Below are 22,138 nucleotides of genomic sequence, written 5' to 3' on the forward strand. Positions count from 1 at the left end.
ATAGGAAACGGGGACACAGGGGAAGAGCTGGTCAATGAAGAATAAATCGTCTCTACTTTATTTACAAAGAATTGCGCAAGGTCTTCGCATTGAGTACAGTCAAGTATAGGAGAAGGTTGTATGGTGGTAGCACCAGATAGGTCCTTGACCATTTTAAACAAAGTCTTAGGACAGTTTTTTGTCTGCTGGATAGATTCAGAGACATAGTCAGCATGCCCCACTCGGCAAAGGGAGTGATAGGCCCGTTTGCTAGTGCTGTGGGCCAATTTGGCTTCAGCCGAGTAGTTCTTACGCCATCGACGTTCCATATTTTTACATTTAGTTTTTTCTCTTTTTAAGTCATCGGAGAACCAAGGGGCCGGGGGGCGATGATTATTAATTTTTCTGCCCGTGGGAGGGAGACAGATATCAAGGGCTGATAGAATCCAGCTATCGAAGGCTGCTGAATCAGAAGTAACATTGCTGTAATATGTTGGGGGATTTAAAAGTAACAGGGAGTTGAGCTGAGCGATATCAAGCTTCGTCCAGTTCCTAGAAGGAGTGGCAGAAATGTTATTATTAATAGGTGCATGACTAGGTATTTCCAGACTACCGCTCACCAAAAAATGGTCAGTCCAACAGATCAGTAATTAAATCTATGTCTTATTTCAATTTCCTGTTGAATCTGTTTTTGCAACCCTGTCAGTCTACCTATCAACCTGTATATATATCTATCTATGTATCTATTAACCTGTATGTTTGCCACTCAGTCTGCCTGTACGCCACTCAGTCTGCCGGTCTCGCTGGTCTGATTATCTGTTTATTGGTCTGATTGTCTGTTTGTGTGTCTGATTGTCTGTTTGTGTGTCTGATTGTCTGTTTGTGTGTCTGATTGTCTGTTTGTGTGTCTGATTGTCTGTTTGTGTGTCTGATTGTCTGTTTGTGTGTCTGATTGTCTGTTTGTGTGTCTGATTGTCTGTTTGTGTGTCTGATTGTCTGTTTGTGCCTCATTGTCTGTATGTGCCTCATTATCTGTATGTGCCTCATTATCTGTATGTGCCTCATTATCTGTATGTGCCTCATTATCTGTATGTGCCTCATTATCTGTATGTGCCTCATTATCTGTATGTGCCTCATTATCTGTATGTGCCTCATTATCTGTATGTGCCTCATTATCTGTATGTGCCTCATTATCTGTATGTGCCTCATTATCTGTATGTGCCTCATTATCTGTATGTGCCTCATTATCTGTATGTGCCTCATTATCTGTATGTGCCTCATTATCTGTATGTGCCTCATTATCTGTATGTGTCGGGCTGCAACTCTGCCTACCGGGGCGGCTGCAACTCTGCCTACCGGGGCGGCTGCAACTCTGCCTACCGGGGCGGCTGCAACTCTGCCTACCGGGCGGCTGCAACTCTGCCTACGGGGCGGCTGCAACTCTGCCTACCGGGGCGGCTGCAACTCTGCCTACCGGGGCGGCTGCAACTCTGCCTACCGGGGCGGCTGCAACTCTGCCTACCGGGGCGGCTGCAACTCTGCCTACCGGGGCGGCTGCAACTCTGCCTACCGGGGCGGCTGCAACTCTGCCTACCGGGGCGGCTGCAACTCTGCCTACCGGGGCGGCTGCAACTCTGCCTACCGGGGCGGCTGCAACTCTGCCTACCGGGGCGGCTGCAACTCTGCCTACCGGGGCGGCTGCAACTCTGCCTACCGGGGCGGCTGCAACTCTGCCTACCGGGGCGGCTGCAACTCTGCCTACCGGGGCGGCTGCAACTCTGCCTACCGGGGCGGCTGCAACTCTGCCTACTGGGGCTGCTGCATCTTTGCCTACTGGGGCTGCTGCATCTCTGTCTACCGGGGCTGCTGCATCTCTGCCAGTGCATCTCTGTCTTTTCAGCTCTATCTATCTGTGCAACCCTAGCTATCTGTCTTTGCAGATCTATCTATTTACTCACCCGTCGCTGTGCATGTATCTCTATTTGGCGGTCTATCTTTGCAAATGTATTTGTGCAACCGTCTGTGAATTTATCTAGATAGAAACACTATCTACATCCCTCCATCCCTCCATCACAAATTCCAAAATACATCCATCTGTCTTTGTAAGCTTCTCAATGTACCTATATTTTAAACCCTCTCTAACTAGCCTTACAAAATAAAAGCATTAGAAAAGTAAAGGGGATGGCAACCAATGCCAGAACACATACGGTCTCATCTTCAGTAATAGTAGGGGATCTCTTTGAGGATGGAGCGGTCAAATCCTGGGACCAGATTGTACCACCAGGCGCAGCGGTCACACTATTGCACCGCTTCCACTTTCATAGAGTGCGGACTGCATTCCTGGAGCTTTTGGGTCCTGACATGGTCGAGCCTCCGGACATCCCGGAACTAACGTATGTGATTAACACACCTTTGTTGCGCAAACTGATCACGCACTTATAAGGATTAGGATTCCAAATAGGATTCCAACACAGGGTCCAACAACTTTCCAAGGCTAGGATGGACTGGCAGCGTGATTTGCAAGTACAGATCGATGATTCCATGTGGAAATACTGTTGTCAAAACACTAGGAAAGTATCGCTTAATGCCCGACATAGATTAATTCATTTTAAATACCTGCAACACGTATATTACACCCCGGAGCGCTTACATAGGTACGGGCTCCGTCCGACCCCTGAGTGTGAACGTTGCCACGCCCCAGTGGCAAATTTCCTGCATATGGCGTGGAGTTGCCCTGGTATTAATACGTTTTGGGAAGACGTTTTCTTGGAACTGGGCCAGACATTAGATACAGAGCTCCCTGTTGACCCCGCATTGGCATTGCTGGGACACTCCAAAATACTGCCGGCGGCAGTGCGCCGCCTGGCGGACATGGGCTTGCTGCTCGCCAGACGAGTTGTTGCACACTGCTGGATGCGAGGCCCCTTGCCTACGAAATGCAGATGGGCAAGGGACATGCTGTACTGTAGTACCCAATCGCAAACATACAGCGAGCTCCTTCCACCGGGGAGCAGGCCGAAGAACTTTTGGGCCCTATATCATACTTATCGAGCAGCTAGGGACAGTGCAGGGGCAGCGCAGGAGGAGACAGATGACGATCGGGAACATTGGAACCCCGGGGATTAGACACTCTTTCAATGCATAGGTCTTAACGGGAGGGGGGACGCCCAGCGGCAACACGTGAAGGTCAGGGGGGACGCCCCGGGGGCGGTGGGTCTACTGCACAAGTCTCTCTACAGCTACATCATGCATGGAGGGGTTGCAAGTGGGATCTCCCAGTGAGGGGGGTATAGAGGGAGGAGGACGGGGGTGTGGGCGGCACCGGTGCAGATTGTAGTGGAGTTGAGTAAGAGCTACTTAATACTGTGACGACCAACAGGCAGTCGGGGAGGTTGGGAGGGGGTGGAGAGGGTGGTTCGGGGATGGTTTGAGATGGAGTTTAACGGGTAAATTCAATACTGGCTCACAATGAAGAGTTGAGGTCCTGATTAGCTAGGTTCTATCTGGTAGGCCTTTTGTCGAGGAGTAGGCCAGGGAGGTGGGCGCAGACACGTTATGGGGACCTGGGTCGACTGTCGGTTCCATGCTACACGCCGCCGGACCCCCGGGTTGTCGGCTTAATGGCTGTGGTTGCTAGCAACAGAAAGTGTGATATTACCTCTTTGACTTGCTGCCGGCCCCTATGGGTTGTAGGCGGATGGCTGTGTATGATTGATGATACCCGAATAAAGGTTTTGAAAATTAAAAAAAAAAAAAATAGTAGGGGATCTAAGCAACATCAAGAACTTGGGAGGAAAGTCGGACACAATTGCTTAGGGCAAAATGAAAGCCTTATCGCTAGGCAATGTTGAGCTACATACATGTATTCTCAATATATCTAACTATACTACATTAAAAAGAGAAATTACGAGACATGTATTTGCCTATAAAATAACTTGTTACATTTCATCAATTTCTTGCCTCAGTTGCAGCTTTTTTAACCATCTCAAGTTGTCCTTTGTGAATCTGAATATTCCAAAAGAAGCTGTTGAAAAGTTTGAGCAACACCCAGCCAGTTAACCTGTATTAGAAGAAACAAAACAAAACAAAAAGGAACAGTTTAGACACTGAAGGCAAACTGTGTGCACTGCACATGAGTCAGTTTGACTAACATCAATATGGAAATTTCCATCCTGATTGTTTGTTGCAAAGCAGTGGCATGCACACACAGGAAACTATCATAAGATAATTTGACTTTATGACAATGCAGCAATGTCTGCAGAACATGAAGAAAATATTTGAAATTCAAAATACAGGCCAGTGTCTCTCTGCTAGCTGAACAATGAGAATCTAGAAGGATATAAAAATACACTGGAAAAAGAAGTGCCAGAGGGATCTGAAAGTTGTGTGGACCTCTCACATATGCTGGAGATTCTGTGCAATCAGTTTGGATAGGAGCTCTGTGCTGGATCACCAACTCAAGATTGAATGCTAAGCAAAGTCTGAGCCCATAAATTAAGGAGGGGGGAGGGGTGGAATCACTCACACAGGGAACCACCCAAATGAAAAAATACTGTGAAAAGCAGGACAAGGAATTTAAGGACCCAAGCAAGCGGCACGCAGAAAAGACAAAGGGGCCCATTAGGATGGCAGGCGGTTTGCCCCTGCCGGGCCGGCGGTAGCTTTCGCCGGCCCGGCGGGGGCTGTCCGCCCACCATCCTCAACAAAATGACCCCCACCACATTAGGATGGCTGGGGGGTCCGCGGCGGACAGAAAGTCCGTCCGCCGCATTTCCGCCGGTCGCGAAGTCGACCGGCAGAAAAAGTGCTTTTCTATGGTGGCGGTGTCTGTGAGACACGGCCAACCATATTAGGATGAGGGCGGTCCGATGCTTCTCCACGGCGGCGTTGCCGCTGTCGAGAAGCATGCGGTCTTTACTTTGGGGGCCCGTTGCAGGCCCCCATGGTGAAGGCGAGGTGGGGGGGTGCACATGCATTTGTAACATTGTGGCGGGTGCTGGTGTAAACACCGCCCGCCGCAATGTTACAAATGCATGATGTGCCCGCCAGTGTGGCGGGCGCATCATAATATGCATTACAGGACTGCCGCTCAGGTCGCAGGCGGTCCAGTTTTCCACGAGGATGGTGGGTGGACAAAGTCCACCCGCCATCCTAAAGTGCCCAAAAGTGTCTTACCTCAGGGTCAGCTAGGTTGGCAAACCAGGAGACCACAGGAGAGACTTCGTGTACATGAGGTTCAAGGCCATCTTAAGATAGAAGTACAAAGGACTTATGGGATGCACTAAAGGAACCCCCTAAATGGCAGACTGCCCGAACAACTGATTCTTCCTAGGCAACTTTGAATTCTTATTCTGGGTTGCTACTAGTGACCAACTGAGCACCTTCAGGTGAGATGCAGGTTGTGTACACCTCATATTGCACTGTTGGAAACACTGACTCAGGGTTCACGGAGGACTAAATATCTGGGGATTGCAGCACAAGCCTTGAGGGTTCCCAAATGAACAACTTTAACTTTGAACACTCTTCCCTCCTCCTCTACATCAACTCTTCCCAACAATATATTGTTGCAGTAATCTCCTATAGCACTTGTTATGTACTAGGAACACCTGTAAGCCTCCCAAGGCATTCCGGTCTCTGTACTTAACATTATTACACAGTTCAATATTGCTCAAGGACCAAGAGGGGCTCTATGCCACCCAGTCATTATGCAATCCTCCAGATGTTTACATTTCTCCTCTCTAAATACTCTCTAAATACTGCTCAGAAATCTCTGGACAATGTCTCTAGGTATATTTAATTCTTCAGGAAAAGTGCAGCCCATACCTTTTCAACTTCAGATGTGCTGGCCATGCTGCTTCATTTGTCAGTTTTAGTACAAATACCATTCCTAAGCGAGGTGCTGACCATGAGATCCCACATTCTTTACTTTACATGCAACATACAGCACTCCCCATCAGCACCCAAACATTTGTCTTTTACTAGGCCCCCCCTTCACCCTCCCCAGGCATGCTGGCCTATGTAGTCTTAATACTCTCAACTGTCTTTGTATCCCTTAACACTATTTTCTTCCACACACTGCCCTCCTTATCGGCTTCTGGTTAGAAGTCTTCTTTTCCCCGCCATGACATTCTAAAAGATCCTGAGCAAACCTCAGTTTCCCTGTGCTTTACTGAAGTGCATGGAATCAAAAGCAAACCATACCAATTTTCTCTACAGGGCTAAACTCACTGGAAACTAAAGTGTTGTCAATTATTTGTAACCAACTCGATGGTATTTGTTAACAAACAAAGAATGAGGAATCTTTTTATCTAATTTGCTCAGGCTTCAAACGCATGCCCTTCAGATTACACAGATTTTGCATTAACACCGGGAGTGCATCATAAACCTAGAAACTAACAAACGCATGCAAACATGTTTGCAATTTGCACCAGTCATTTAGTAATTAATGTTTCTCTTATGAACATATTCAAAAATAGCAGGTGAGAAAAAAAACGACAAAATTAAATATTAGGAAAGAAAATGGAAGATGCTCACACAAATAACAGCGATCACGCAAAGTATAAAAACAGATGTATTCCCAGAAGGCTACTCAAGACGACTTTGTGAAATTCAGAACACGGAGTACCTGATCAAAGCAGGGGAGACACTAGCCACCATTTCTTGAAGTATGCGCCGTGCTCTCCTTTTCACTTTGTTGATTGACTTGAGGTCAGGCTGACCAGCCACAGGGCTGTTCTCCATTGCCACATCGGAAATGGCCTTCTGCACACTAAAAGAAAAGCATGCATGTGAGAGAGAACAGGGACGAGAAATAAAAAAGACAGCAAATCAAAAGGAATGATATCAAAGGAGTAGAGAAGCACTGTAACAGAAATGAAATGACTTCATAGACAGCACAGCCTCTAGTATCATCTACTGAAACTATGAATGCTATTGTAGTGGGTATGTCCGATTTATGAACTAATCTGCATTAACACAAGGCCTGCATGCATATGATTATTTCAACTAAATTCAGCTTTTAAACTTCACAGTGTACAATTGCTTGCAGGTGTCACTAACACTAAATAAAACAAGCATTTACAATGCAATAGGTCTCGTAGCATTAAAGTTTGAGTTATTGGCATTGTGTATGACAATGCGTTGCATAAAATACTTAGCAAACTTTGAATTGGTGAGCAGTGACAGTGTGTGCAAGAGTATGCTGTTCTTGAAAGCAGTGTGGTAGAGAGTGCAGGAATTTGGGTGACCTGAGCAATGTGGATGATGCACCTCACGCTCGGGGCTGACATAGTTATTATTCACACAGCTCTGATGATGCACCTCAGGCACGGGGCTGACTACAAGGGCAATAGTTTTTGAAAACCCTGGTTTCCCTTTTATCATCAATTCGCCCTGTAAAACGTGGGCACCCAACATAATATCGACGGACCTATTTGTAATGATGCATTATGTATTTGTGTAACCTCAATCACGCCACCTTTTCTTAATCTGTAAACTTGAGTGAATGCCTAACTTGTTAATCTGTAACTCAGACCGCGAGTAACTGTTGTACATAGAAGTACTGACACCTACTTCCGAGTTACTATTTGTCCTTATGTAATTTACTTCAATCTATTGTAAAGCGCCCCGACACCTCTCGGTAAAGTACGCGCTATATAAACACGCATAAATAGCTAAATAAATAAATAAATTCATCCTGTATAATTCGGTCATCCTGTGTGACGCGCGCGCCCTGTGTGGGTTGGGAGGGGGGGGCACTCTCCCCTTCCATGAGCCTGGCGGGGGAGGGATGCTCTCGAACATTCACCCTATGGGTCAGCCTGTGCCCTGCCTCAGACTGACACCCCCTCCCCCCGCCCCCCTCACCAGCCTGACAGGCTGACCCGCCCCCCTCCCCTCCAGCCGCAGCATTCCTCAGTCCAACTTGTGCATCTCTGCAAAGTACACTGCGGTCAGGGCGGGCACCGCCCCAAACAGGCAGGCAAATGAAGGGGTCCTAGAACATGCTCAGGGGCATCAAAAACGACAGGGCACCCCAAAACACCAGAGTGAAGGCAGGGGGGGGGGGCCAGGGGGCGCTCCTGTCTGAAACACCCCTTTCCCAGAAGAACCGTCCTCGCTGCTGCTTAAACCCCTCTTTATGAATTCTTTTGTGCTATATAGCGCTCACTAGACACAAGGCATCGCAGCGCTATACCACATTACACTTGAAAATCTAATCAACAGTTTATTGGGAGACATTGATGATGAGAAAACACAGGCGCTCACTTCATCAAGCTCACATTTATCCAGAAAGCATTCTTATCACCCCCCCTCCTCAAGAAGTGCACAGAAGAGGCGGTTCAGACAGAAAGCGCTTTGAGGCTGTCTAGGCAGGTTGGCAAATTGGCTCATTAGCCCGTATATGATGTTGCCGATTGGCCAAGATAAAGGACTTGTGTGGGGGGCGCCGGGACTTGTGACCCAGCATTCCACGGCCCTGTTGCATGCAGTCACTGTCTGCCACACATGTTACCGGCACCAGAAACCCTGCACGGAATCTCTTCAGCCCAAGATGACACGGGGTGTGGGCCTTTCAGAACAGTTTTCCGTGAGCCTTTGTATAGCGCCTTGATTACAAAAAGAACACACTCAAGGATAGCGCGCAGTTTCCCCATTTAAAGTTTCCCGCCTGCTGGAAAAAAGCCTCACGTCTTGTTAAATTATGAGTTGTTGTAAAATGTTAATTTTGGCGCTTTTTTACTATGTTAAATCGCCTTTTATTTTGTTGCTTTGTGTTGGAGGTTTCATGTATTATGTTATCAGTTGAAGTTTTTGTTTATCTAACATTGTGTGACATTTTGTTACGTCACACAAGTGACATTACGTTTACTAGTACGTTATATTTTATGATCAGATCCCTCTACATTGTGTAATTTACGTTATGACTTTTATTTAGGAGATACATATCCAAGTCGCCTCTGGGCGCTATCCCGCTGCCGCGGTTTCCCCCATACATACCGACCCTCTTGCACCCCTCGCAGCTGTGCCATGGATTATTACCATCAAAAGCGCCTCCTTCAGATCTGCGATACCACCATTAATTAAACTAGATCCTAAATGTAAAGCGCTCTGAAACCCTCTTGGGTCAAGTTTGCGCTATATAAAACTTTTATAAATAAATACATAAAATAAAATAGTAAAGACAGGACGGAGTCAGACCTACCATTTCACCCGCTGGGGTAAGGCAATAGTAAGAATCAGTGATGGTGATAAAAGTGAAAGTCCGGGGGATTCCGTCCGTCCCAGAGCCGCGTCAGTCTGTCCTCAGCCCAAGTCCGCCCTCAGCTTGGAGCCGGCCCGACACTCCGTGGCCCTGGCTGTGCACTGGCGGGGCCGGACCCGGGGGGAGGCTTATGTGCGGGGGAGGGATGGAGGGAGAGAGGCCCCCCTCCGCCAGGCCTAACCAGCATCCGAAAGGCACCCCTTTAATCCTCGGGGCTGATCTGGGTCGGATCAGGCTACAGCGCAATCTGACAGTGCCAGCATGGTTAATCCGGCAGGGCGACGTGAGCGAAACCGAAACCTTCCGTGGGGCGGGACTTCCGTCTTCGGAAGCCCGCGCACGCGCCCACTGAGAGAGAGAAGCAGTGCTGGTGACGCGGGGCTCCCATGCCCCAGGGAGAGCCCCGCGGAGGCTGCAGAAGTTTAGAATGGCTGTAAGTGGGGCTTAGTGGGGGCGGGTGCGCTTGTATGTAGGCGGCGGCGGCGGCGGGGTGGGGAGGGGTCTCTATGTGTGTATGCGTGCGTGTGTGAAGGTGTGCTTGTGTGTGTCTCTGTGTGCGCATGTGTAAGCAGGGGGAGGTGTGTCTGTGTGGTACTGGAGAGGAGACAGGAGCAGGCCAAAGCGAGCACGTTCACGTGCTCGTGGCCTGCGCGGATCGCCTTTTGCGAGATGCGCGCGGCAAGGTGCTGTCTCCTGGGAAGCGGACCCAGCGACAATAGGTCTCTGGCGGAGACAGCGCTTACGCGCTGTTCAACGCCACGAGACCTAACCACCCAGCAGTCACATTAATTCCAGTAATGGAAATGCTTGATGTGCAGCACCAGTGAATACGTCATTGATGTTAAGTGTTCCATGTTGAAGACACTGCATACAGAATATGATCAAAGTAATCCCCTCTGAATCATGCACAACAAGCAAGCTTTCTTCTATGTTAATCAGAATCAAAGTCAAACTGCCAAATCTAGTGGACCAATGGACCCTTGTCTATAATGGTTGAAAGAGGAATTTAAGAAAAACATTGTTTTCTTCTGAATAGAATGCAACCGTATGCGTTCAAATTCTGAAATAATTAGCCAGCAGATTTTGCTCTGCCACTAAAAATGTCAGTCTGACATGATGGAACTCGCTATTGTGAAAGTTCGCTCGGGAATGCATGGAACCTTTGTGTTCCGGAAAATGTAAAATATATACAATCTATTCTATAAAGTGAAGTCCTGGGCTTTACATCTTATGTAACCAATACATATGGAAAAATACTTGAGGTTTGATGTGTGTAGACATGTACAGTACATCTTTACTGTGCATTACTGCCACACATCCTAAAAGAAAACACTTCAGAATTACTATATGCCATTTGAATCAAAAGGAAGCACAATCTTTGTTCAGAATGAAGAGCTCAATGACTTCAGTGCGGAGGATGAAATTGCATACATTAAATCTCAGTCTGCTTTTTGATACATATTCGAAACTGATATCCCTTGCTCTTATGGCTCACCACCCATAAAGGAATCTCTAAGTTGGAGTGTGTTAAAAGCATGCAGCAGGTCTCATTACAATGTTTCAACCCCAGGGCAGTATGGTAAAAGGTCATTCTGTATTACTTTTAAGTGCAATAATTTAGGTAAACTTTAGTTTAAATGACTATTTATGTGAAAAGCATCAGGCACTTTTTTTTGTTGTTGTTGCAAGATGCTATTTTGAGACCGTCTCTACACGACTTTTTAAAGGCCCTTAAAATATTTTGATGAGCAAGAGGGAAAGCATGATCAAACCCCTTAAAAATTACCTGTGTGAGATGTTCCGCAATATTTTGACCAATTGAATGAAGAATCAAGAACAGAGCAGAGAACTGGCCCTGACAAGCTAGGAAATAAGAGTAACGGCTCGGCTGGTGATTTACACAATTCATTCAGGATAATACTAACCTAAAGAGCCTATGTCCATGGTCAACACACTTCGCTGTCCTAGCAGTATAAATATCAGGGCAATTAATATGATTTCCCTATTAAGAAAAATGAAACACATAGGTTGTGGTCCCAAAACAAAGAGGTAGAAAAATAATATAATCAATGATAAGATAATGTACCCCCTTCCAATGAATGTGGAAGGAACAGGGACTAAAATGTAAATATAACCCAAGTTCATTGTAAAGGATAGATTTAGTTCATTTGACAGAGAATTTATGGCTTCACCTTGTGTTAACTTAATAAAATGAAGAGTGCTGTTGCGAGGCATTAGCCAAGAAGATATCAATGAAACAGGAAGATCTATGGCATAAGTGCAGATTACTCTTTCCCAATAAAACAACAACACCTTTTCCTTTGATTTTACCTATTTTGAAGACACAAAAAAAAGCCTTAAGGGTTAATGATATCTGCATTATAGTTATTACAATTTGAGCTACAAATATTAACTATCAGACGACTGTGGTTATGGGGAAAGTGCAGTAACAGAAGAAAAATAAGACCAACTTGTGTCTACATTTATGACAGTACAATTTAACGATAAGGCTGCCATACTAAGTAAAACACCTTTGGCCTGGCCGGAGGAGACAGAAACCTCAGAAGTAACAAGCATTTGCAAGGCAATAAGTCTTGCATTTACGCAAGGCCTAATGCATTGCAAATGGTAGGCATCACGGACAACGGGAGGGAGGGTGGGCGAGAAGGCACGGACAACGGGATGGCGGTGGGGGGGAGAGGGCATGGACAACAGGAGGATGGGTGGGGAGTAGGCACGGACAACGGGGGGAGGCATGATAACAGGGGGAGGGGGGGAGTATGGAAGGCACCAAGGCATGTCGTGCCTGCAGTTGGAGAACCTCATTAAAGTAAATAAAGCTCACTTTCTAAATAATAGGTACGTGTAACAACCGAAGTAAATGGGCCAGTCACTATGGGAGGTGACAAATGAAGAGGAGGCGGTACTAAGGAGGGACTAACAAGCCTATTGATGAATCAGAAGCCAGCATTTAGGATGGATTATGACACAAGCCAATGGCAAATATAGGTGGAGAGTGGGCGGGGCTTCTTTTCCCTACGCCTCTAAAATCAGTCTCGCAGAGCAGCGCATGCGCGCTGGCTCTTGGCTCAACCTAAAAAAGGAACTGAAACTATCAAGAAAGAAATTAGGACCTGACCAGGTCTCCTGGAGAGAACTGCTGGTACATTTTAACCAATATACTTTTCAAGATCATACACTGTGCTAACAGCACCAGGAGCGGAGTCCTGCACCCTGTAGCCGGTGCCTGTGCATAGAGTATATGCAGGCTGTGCAGAGAGAACATGTAGAGCTTGGCTTTTAACCTCTCTGAAAACTACATATGGGGGCATTGAGCACTTCAGACCACCGCTACCTCCTGAAATACTAGAAGAATGGAGTGCTCAATTACATATGTCCTAAGCAAGATCAACACATCTGTCTCAAAGGAAACGTTATCTATTGTGATCACTGAGAGACAATAATATGATGCACTTCATACAGGTTTATACAACAGAATGGGTCATCAAGCTTTCAGCATCCCCTTCCGCTATCTCTAGTGATAACATAGAGCGAGCAAGTAAAAAAAGGAACACAAATATATTTGTGCCCATAAGCCAAGACTCGAAAATAAGGCGAGGAAAAAATGTGTGTCTCCATGAATAGCTATGTGCATTCCTTTCCATTTGAGCCATAAAGTGATTATTATAATTTGATACAGAGTAGGAGTTGAATCTCCTCACTCCATAGCCAATAATCACACAATTCATCCATATGTGACAACGGTATACAATTTGCCACTCTTGTTTGCATGAAGCAAACCCATTAATTAGGTGTATGTTATCATTATATAATATAATCCATACTAATATTATAAAGAGAGAGCCCAAACTTTTGAGGCGGGTAATCTCAGTAACCACAGCACCAATCACAACACCCAATACAGCGTTGGAAAGGGAAGTTGCAGAAGGACAAAGGCTACGCAGACGGCCACCATATTTTTTTTGCAGAGTTTTATATAGCGCAAACTTGACCCGAACTGAATCAGGTGTCAGAGCGCTTTACATAGCACCAGTTACGTTACATGAGGACACATTCATTTTTGTTAGGCACGGGGAGATTAAGTGATTTGCCCAGAATCACAGGATGTTTGGCGTCGTTACCAAGACCCAGATCCCCAGGTCGAGAGCCTTAGCCGTTAGGCCAACTTCTCTATACATTTAAAAGGTAAAAGAACCGTGCCAGCAAAGTAGTCCCTTGTGGGCGTGTCTGCGTTGTGCTGTGGGCGTGGGATGGGGCCGTGACTAACGCTGGGGGCGTGTGGTACGGCCATCACATTGTGGGCTGTGGGTGTGTGCTGGGGGCGTGAAAAACGCTGGGGGCGTGAAACGCTGGGGGCGTGTGTCCACCCTTCATGCCATGTGAGTCGTACATACAAGCGCCAATTACGTTGCTGCGCAGCATCAAGGGGCACGGTGGGGGCGTGAGAAACGCTGGGGGCGTGTGTCCGGCCTTCATGCCATGTGAACGCAATTGCGCCACATCAAGGGGGACGCTGGGGGCGTGAGAAACGCTAGGGGCGTGTGCTACGTTCCGCCCTTCATGCCATGTGGGTCGTACATTAATCAGAAGATCGTCTGCTGTTGCGGTGTGCTGGGGGCGTGACAAACGCGTTCACCTGGAGGCCTGGTAAGTAACGTTACTGCAGCCTCTCCTGCGCGCTGTTACTGAACTCTCTCATTCAACGAAATTACACGCGCCTGCTACCATCAACCAGGGCTCTAGCCGGGCTCAGGCGGCGGATCAGTACACTAATTACACGCGCCTGATAACATCAACCAGGGCTGCAGCTGGGCCTCAAGCGGGGGAACACGCGCCTGCTAACATCAAACAGGCCTGCATCTGGGCCTCAAGCGGGGGAACACGCAAATGAGCGTGTTTGCGGGGACAATTACTGCAGCCTCTCCTATTCGCTGTCACTCAACTCTCTCATTAAACGGATTTACCCGCGGCTGATAACTCTCTCATTCAACGACATTACATGCGCCTGCTAACATCAACCAGGGCTGCAGCTGGGCCTTCTCTGTCCCTATTCTAATGAAACAAAAAATGTTGTCTATCGCGAGATTTTTAAATAAATTGCCCTTGCCAAATACACACATTCTATTTCATACCCGAACAACGTCGGGATGGGCTGTGTGTATGTATGTAGTGTGTATGTATATATATATATATATATATACATATATATATATATATATCAACACACTCCTGGTCGTAAAGAGCTCGTAAATCAGCAACACACCAGAGCCGAGGCCCAAATGTTGGTTCAAAGTGCTATATTTATTGGCACACGGATAAACCCTACGCGTTTCGAGGCTTGCACCTCTTGCTCACGGGTAAAATGTTTTGGTGGCCATTCCATTTTTAAAGTGATACAGACATGTTTTCTTACGTGCACGTGACAAAAGAACATGAAAGAGTTACTATGTAGTATTCACAGTCCCTCGTTTACCAATAGATGGTTGCTGTTGTAATAAACACATTTCAGTATTGGAACAAAACCTGAAAATAAATCCGCTTTCACAATTAGTAATTTAAACCAAAATTGCAAAGAAAGGACATTTCATGAAAAAAATATATCATTTGAAAAAAGGGCTTTTCCAAAACCACTTGCTACAAGAGATGTTTCCTCTCATAAATGGGTTGAAGCAGTGTCCACAAGTTCATGAGTGCTAATATCTTGCCCTAGTGGGCCAAATGATCAATAACCTGTTCCTTAAATATGAAACACCAGTCCACAGTTCATGCTTGAAGGTGTCTAGCCCCAGTGGGCACGCTTGTTCCAATTATTTTGTGTGTTTTCAGCATACCTGCAATTTCAAATTCAAAGGACAATGCATCAGAGATTTACTCGATCTAATCAATACGTCACGTACAAAGTATAAAAATATATTAAAAACGAACATTTAATATATTTTTATACTTTGTACGTGACGTATTGATTAGATCGAGTAAATCTCTGATGCATTGTCCTTTGAATTTGAAATTGCAGGTATGCTGAAAACACACAAAATAATTGGAACAAGCGTGCCCACTGGGGCTAGACACCTTCAAGCATGAACTGTGGACTGGTGTTCCTATATTTAAGGAACAGGTTATTGATCATTTGGCCCACTAGGGCAAGATATTAGCACTCATGAACTTGTGGACACTGCTTCAACCCATTTATGAGAGGAAACATCTCTTGTAGCAAGTGGTTTTGGAAAAGCCCTTTTTTCAAATGATATATTTTTTTCATGAAATGTCCTTTCTTTGCAATTTTGGTTTAAATTACTAATTGTGAAAGCGGATTTATTTTCAGGTTTTGTTCCAATACTGAAATGTGTTTATTACAACAGCAACCACCTATTGGTAAACGAGGGACTGTGAATACTACATAGTAACTCTTTCATGTTCTTTTGTCACGTGCACGTAAGAAAACATGTCTGTATCACTTTAAAAATGGAATGGCCACCAAAACATTTTACCCGTGAGCAAGAGGTGCAAGCCTCGAAACGCGTAGGGTTTATCCGTGTGCCAATAAATATAGCACTTTGAACCAACATTTGGGCCTCGGCTCTGGTGTGTTGCTGATTTACGAGCTCTTTACGACCAGGAGTGTGTTGATGTTTGGGAAGTGGCGATCCCGCCGGGAAGCCCGCTGCTGAGGGAGGCTGGAGCAAACGCCAAAACTTGTGTTTGCATATATATATATATATATATATATATATATATAATTAGTATAATATGTTATTGTTATATTATATATTGTTTATTAATAATTTTTATTGGTTATTGCTATTACTTATTGTTATTATTTTATTATTAATATATTACGTATTCTTATTTTTGCCACGGGCTGAGTAGAGTGTCAGAGTGGCACTGTGTGGGGTGGCGTGGAAAGGAGTTGTGTAGAGTAACATACTGGGGTGGGGCGGCATAGAGAAGAGTGGCGTTGAGGAAAGTGACAGAATGGGGTGGGGTAGAGCAGAGTGCCTTGGAGTAAAGTAGCATGGAATAGAGTGGGGTAGCGCAGACTGGCACTGTGTGGAGGAGAGTGACAGGGAGCGGCGTAGAGTAGGGTGGCACAGAGTAGAGTGTTGCAGAGTGGCATGGCAAAGGGGCGCATAAAGTGGTGTGGAGTGGAGTAGACTGGGGTGCAGTGGCGTGGAGTGGTGTAAAGTGGCGTGGGGTAAAGTAGGGTGGGGCAAAGTGGAGTATAGTTGCACACAGCAGAGTGGCATAGAGTAGGGTGGCATAGAGGGGCATAGAGTGGAGGGATAGAGTAGAATGGATTGATGTGACATGCTTGAAGTGGCATGGAGTGGCATAGTAAGGAGTAGTGAAGTGGCATGGTGCTGAAAGGAGTAGCATGGAATAGAGTGGCGCAGCGCACAACAGAGTACTATAGAATGGAGGGCAGAGAGTGGAATAGCATAGAGTATTGTGCGTTGGAGTAGCTCAGAGTGGAAGTACGTGTCACAGAGTGGAATTAAGTGGCATAGAGTGGGGTGGAGTACAGTGGCTTATAGTAGAATTGCGTGGAGTGGTGCAGTGGAGTGGCACATATTTTAGTGGTGCAGCGTGGCACATAGTAGAGTGGCAAATAGAGTGGCACATAGTAGAGGGGAATAGAGGGGAGTCCAGTAGTGTGTCACTGTGCCGAGTGGAGTGGTGTAGAGTAGAGCGGAGTGGAGTAGAGGAGACCGACATAGCGTGCCCTAGAGTAATACAGTTGTGTGTTTAAGTAACTAAAGAGCTAATGGAGACAGAAGATAGCATGAAAGAAACATAAAAAGAAACTCTATGCCTATGTTAAAAGTAGGAAATCACATTGCATGTCCAGGAATAATACTGAAATGGTTATAATTGTTTTTTTAAATAGAGCATTGCATAAAGACATGGAAGAACAGATGTGCGAACTACTCCCTAGAGCATGGACCAAGTACAAGAAAGTAAGGGAATCCTATGATAGCTAAGCAATCAAAAACTAATGACAATCTTTGGGCAAGTTGTAAGCCCACTTCATTGTAAACAATAAGTCTTGCAGCACAGTGCATGTGCTGTATAGGTGAGACCTAAAGATGGCATTTCTGCCTCGAGTTGCAAGTCAGTATCCCAGTGCATCCAAATCTCATAAGAGGGAATATGTAGTACTCAAAAGATTCAGTGGATTCTAATAAACATATGTGAAAGAATGGAAGCCTTTCCTCTGAAGAGAACTTTGAAGTTCATTCAACCATAACCTATGTGGAGGTGTAGCTCAAAAATGGCCCTCAGGTGATGTGGTCCCTCAGGTATTCTTTCCTCGTGGCAAGTTTAATAACAGTTAACAACATATGGGGACAATGTTTTCCTCATTGTTGAGCTTACAAAATAGGTTGGTGGATTTGATAGCATGGAGCTACTAAGTATTTCCTTTCTTCCTGGCCTCATTATGTTGAATAGCCATCTGCACAGGTGCCTCTTGACCTTATTGGCATCTCTGAAGTCATGTAGCAATGCTACCTTCTCATATGCATATCAAACGCAGCAGAGGCTTTGAAGCCTCCGGCCTTGAAATGCTGAACTACTAGCCTTCCTGCTGGAGGAGGTGTAAACACCTCAGGGCAGGCATTGTTCCTGACCTCAAAGAGCGAGGTTCTCACCTCCTAAAGGGTTAGAAACTCATCTGTGGTGGCAGGCTGGACAAGGCCAGTCAGCCAGCAAACTAGAGGACTAGTAGGGATCAGGGGCTACCTCTAAGGTACCCTCTGGGTGCATGTATTAAATCAATCACTAGAATCAGAGTGGGTTTATTAATATGAGGTGTTTGATACCAAACACCATAGGATTAAGTGAACCCATTATGTAGCTGGGAAACTCATTTTGACAAGTGCCCAGTACATATCTGAAGATGGCTTCCCTGTTCACTTGCAATATGTAGTAATAGAACTAGACATCACATTTGCATATCTGCTCATGCAGCTATGTCAACACATAAAATATATAACGCACCCTGCCTTAGGACTCAAAGGCCTTCTGTAAGGGTGACTTACATATATTAAAGGCAGTGACGTTGGCATGGCACACAGGAGTGTGCCTTGTTAGGTTTTCTCTCATGTTGTGCACCTTTTATTGCAGTCTGCAATTGCAGTCTGTGTGGGATTTATGTGCGAGTCCCTTAGGGTGGCATGAGATATGCTGCAGCCCCTTAAAGACCCTCTTTAGTACCCATGCCCTAGGCACCAGGGGTACCATTTACTAGGGATTTACAGGGCCGTGAAAGTCCTTGGGCAATTGCAAAACAATCAGACATCACTTTGTTTTAAGGAAGGAGCACTGCCATGTAAGCCTCAGTGCACGGTCAGTCAAAAATCAGCCTTTAACTGCTAAAAAGGGGGCATAAAGTGTGGGGTAACTACAACAAGAAGCCAGTTTCCTACAACAAGAAAGCGAACGCTATAAAAACAAGCATTTACAATGAAACGGTCTCGCGTTTGCAAAAGTTAGAGCTGTTGGCATTGTAAATGACACATTTTTTATTTATGTGTTGGTTTTGAAAACAGATGAATAAATGGCATTGTCATTTACAATGCCAATAGCTTAATCTCTCGCAAATGCGAGACCTATTGCATTTGTACCCACACACACACACACACACAGCCACACGCACAGAGCCACACGCACAGAGCCACACATAGATGTGGTGGATGTGGTGGTGGTGGATGTTGATCTGGTGGTGGTGGATGTGGTTGTGGTGGTGGATGTGGTGGTGGTGGTGGATGTGGTGGTGGTGGTGGATGTGGTGGTGGTGGTGGATATGGTGGTGGATATGATTGTGGTGGTGGATGTGATTGTGGTGGTGGATGTGATTGTGGTGGTGGATGTTGTGGTGGTGGATGTTGTGGTGGTGGATGTTGTGGTGGTGGTAGATGTGGTGGTGGAGGTGGATGTGGATGTTGTGGTGGTGGATGTTGTGGTGGTGGATGTGGTGGATGTCGTGGAAGTGGTGGTGGATGATGTGGTGGATGTTGTGGTGGTGGATGTGGTGGATGTCGTGGAAGTGGTGGTGGATGTGGTGGTGGATGTTGTGGTGGTGGATGTGGTGGATGTCGTGGAAGTGGTGGTGGATGTGGTGGTGGATGTGGTGGTGGTGGATGTTGTGGTGGTGGATGTTGTGGTGGTGGATGTTGTGGTGGTGGATGTCGTGGTGGTGGATGTCGTGGTGGTGGATGTCGTGGTGGTGGATGTCGTGGTGGTGGATGTCGTGGTGGTGGATGTCGTGGTGGTGGATGTCGTGGTGGTGTATGTCGTGGTGGTGTATGTCGTGGAAGTGGTGGATGTGGTGGTGGAGATGGTGGTGGGTGTGGATGTGGTGGTGGCGGTGGATGTGGTGGTGGATGTGGTGGTGGGTGTGGTGGTGGTGGCGGATGTGGTGGATGTGGTGGGTGTGGTGGGTGTGGTGGTGGTGGGTGTGGTGGTGGTGGGTGTGGTGGTGGTGGGTGTGGTGGTGGTGGATGTTGTGGTGGTGGTGGATGTTGTGGTGGTGGATGTTGTGGTGGTGGATGTTGTGGTGGTGGATGTTGTGGTGGTGGATGTTGTGGTGGTGGATGTTGTGGTGGTGGATGTTGTGGTGGTGGATGTTGTGGTGGTGGATGTTGTGGTGGTGGATGTTGTGGTGGTGGATGTTGTGGTGGTGGATGTTGTGGTGGTGGTGGATGTTGTGGTGGTGGATGTTGTGGTGGTGGTGGATGTTGTGGTGGTGTATGTCGTGGTGATGTATGTCGTGGAAGTGGTGGATGTGGTGGTGGATGTGGTGGTGATGGTGGTGGGTGTGGATGTGGTGGTGGTGGTGGGTGTGGATGTGGTGGTGGCGGTGGAAGTGGTGGTGGCGGTGGATGTGGTGGTGGCGGTGGATGTGGTGGTGGTGGTGGATGTGGTGGTGGTGGTGGATGTGGTGGTGGTGGTGGATGTGGTGGTAGTGGTGGATGTGGTGGTGGTGGATGTGGTGGGGTAGTTTGTAAGCTACAGCATATAATGTTACGAATCCAGAACATCTGAAACATACAGAAAAAATGCAAAGTAAAGGCTTTGGTGAGCGCAGGCAAGTGACCTCCATTGTTTTAGTCGTGGATGGTGCATTTTTTTCAATATGCCAGTATAAGGGTGCCACTGAGACACGGCATCGTGTATTCAACGCCTTTACCAAGTGATGCAAACCACTGTTGTAGAGTCCGAGCGCTTCCAAATTTACATAGGATCGTATGAGCCTAACGGGTAAAAAAAGGACAAGCTGCCTTCAACGCCCCTTAAAAGAAATAAAGCTTGTACTAGCACAAATAACGACTTGCGTCATTTATGACTGCTTTGATGTTTACATGTTTCTCCGACCTAACAAACCGAAACTATGCTTTATTATACTGACAGCACTTAGGCCAACAAACGCGACATGCGACGGCTCTCACTCTATACTAAAATTCATCAAGTGTCTGTCCTATGCTTTTTCTGGTTACATGGAAATGCATGTATAAAGAGAGCACGTCACTTCCGTTCATATGGTGCCTCCTTGGTACTTGGTGCACGTCCTGTTTTGTTAGTGTCAGCCATGTGCTGACCAATTGAGTGCTTCACAAAGAGGGGATGGGCTGCTCCAAGACTAAACCTTATATTAAAAATACGAAACGCATTGTGAGGTATTGTACAGAGTTTTTCAATCTGTTTATGAAATGGATTTTACATTTCAAAAGATATTTCTCAGTCAAAAATAAAATAAGGCTCATAACAGTAAGGAACTTCAAGAGTAACACAATGACTGCCTTCAGCACCTACGGATAGTGTGAGTGGGCGGCCCGACCATATAAACACATGCCAGCCAACACCGAGGGCGAACTGTGGGGCTAGCTCTGGGGTGGGGATGGCCTTCCCCAAACGTTAAGTCTCCTTATCCCTATGCATCAAGGCGACCTCTTTCCATGTTATACACACAGGGGCTGATTTACAAGCCCCTTGCGCTGCCGGTACCTCACTTTTTCCCATATTAAAAGTGACGCATCGGCGGCACAAGGGGCTTGTGAATAAGTCCCACAATATGCATTTAAAAACACAACGTGTAGAGACAGACCTATTGGCTTTGACATTCTACTTACATTGGGCCACTGAATCCCAAGCTAAACAGTTGGTCCATGTGCGGTCTGGACACGCAGGGCCCACAGCATCGCCTGGACGGTTTCTGGTTTCCTGTGTGAATTGAGAGGCCTGCTTGCCTCCTCCTCTCTTCAATCCGTCCCTCCATCTGTCTTCCCCGGTGCGGATTATAATGGCAAGTGACAGGGCCTCCTGAAAGCAAAGATGGTGTGCGCGGAAAGAAATCCATGGGAAGTTGCTCTAAGAAAGACAGAAATGTTGTCCGTCTGTCTCGCCCTGCTGGTTTCACAAGGTACATACCTCGGGCTAGCGTGGGTCTGAGGTCTGCCTCGGGCAGTCTGCTGCCTTCCTTCCACCGAAGAGCTCGCGCTCCTCTCTTCCTCCTTTCCTCCCGCCCTCCACGCCTCGGCGCCATCAGTTTTCTCCCTCGATCATTTCCGGTCTCAGGGGTGGAGCCAGGGCGTGAAGGGACCCTTCTGCCCCTGGGCACTGACTGAGTAATAGAAGACAGTAATAATAGGGGTGCAGGGGACTTGATGCCCGGTGCCACTGCACTTACTGCGCCATGTGTAGCTAAGCCCCTGTCTGGTCCTTTATGTCTGAAGAACATAAAGCAGAAGAAGGGGTGAACCCAGAAAGAGCAGCAAATCCTGACAGATATGGCGAGGAAGAGTACAAAAGTAGATCGAAGATGGAGGGCAGGGAAAGAGAGGACATGACAGCCAGAGAAATGACGAAAAGGAACAG

At 46.6% G+C, this 22,138-nt stretch overlaps 1 protein-coding gene across 4 annotated transcripts in view; it reads right to left on the bottom strand.

The window, feature by feature from the left end:
• Positions 1–22,138, bottom strand: part of GPAM (glycerol-3-phosphate acyltransferase, mitochondrial) — a 244,005-nt gene that overhangs the window by 139,502 nt on the left and 82,365 nt on the right. For all 4 annotated transcript variants that reach the window (XM_078643773.1, XM_078643774.1, XM_078643772.1 and 1 more), the window contains exons 6-7: positions 6,605–6,748; positions 3,940–4,039 (exon numbers count right to left, since the gene is read on the bottom strand). In XM_078643773.1, the coding sequence (XP_078499899.1) occupies positions 3,940–4,039; positions 6,605–6,748 (244 nt within the window). The remainder of the gene's footprint in view (positions 1–3,939; positions 4,040–6,604; positions 6,749–22,138) is intronic.

The sequence above is a fragment of the Lissotriton helveticus genome, chromosome 5_1, assembly GCF_964261635.1.
Source record: "Lissotriton helveticus chromosome 5_1, aLisHel1.1, whole genome shotgun sequence".
In the NCBI taxonomy this organism is placed as follows: domain Eukaryota; kingdom Metazoa; phylum Chordata; class Amphibia; order Caudata; family Salamandridae; genus Lissotriton; species Lissotriton helveticus.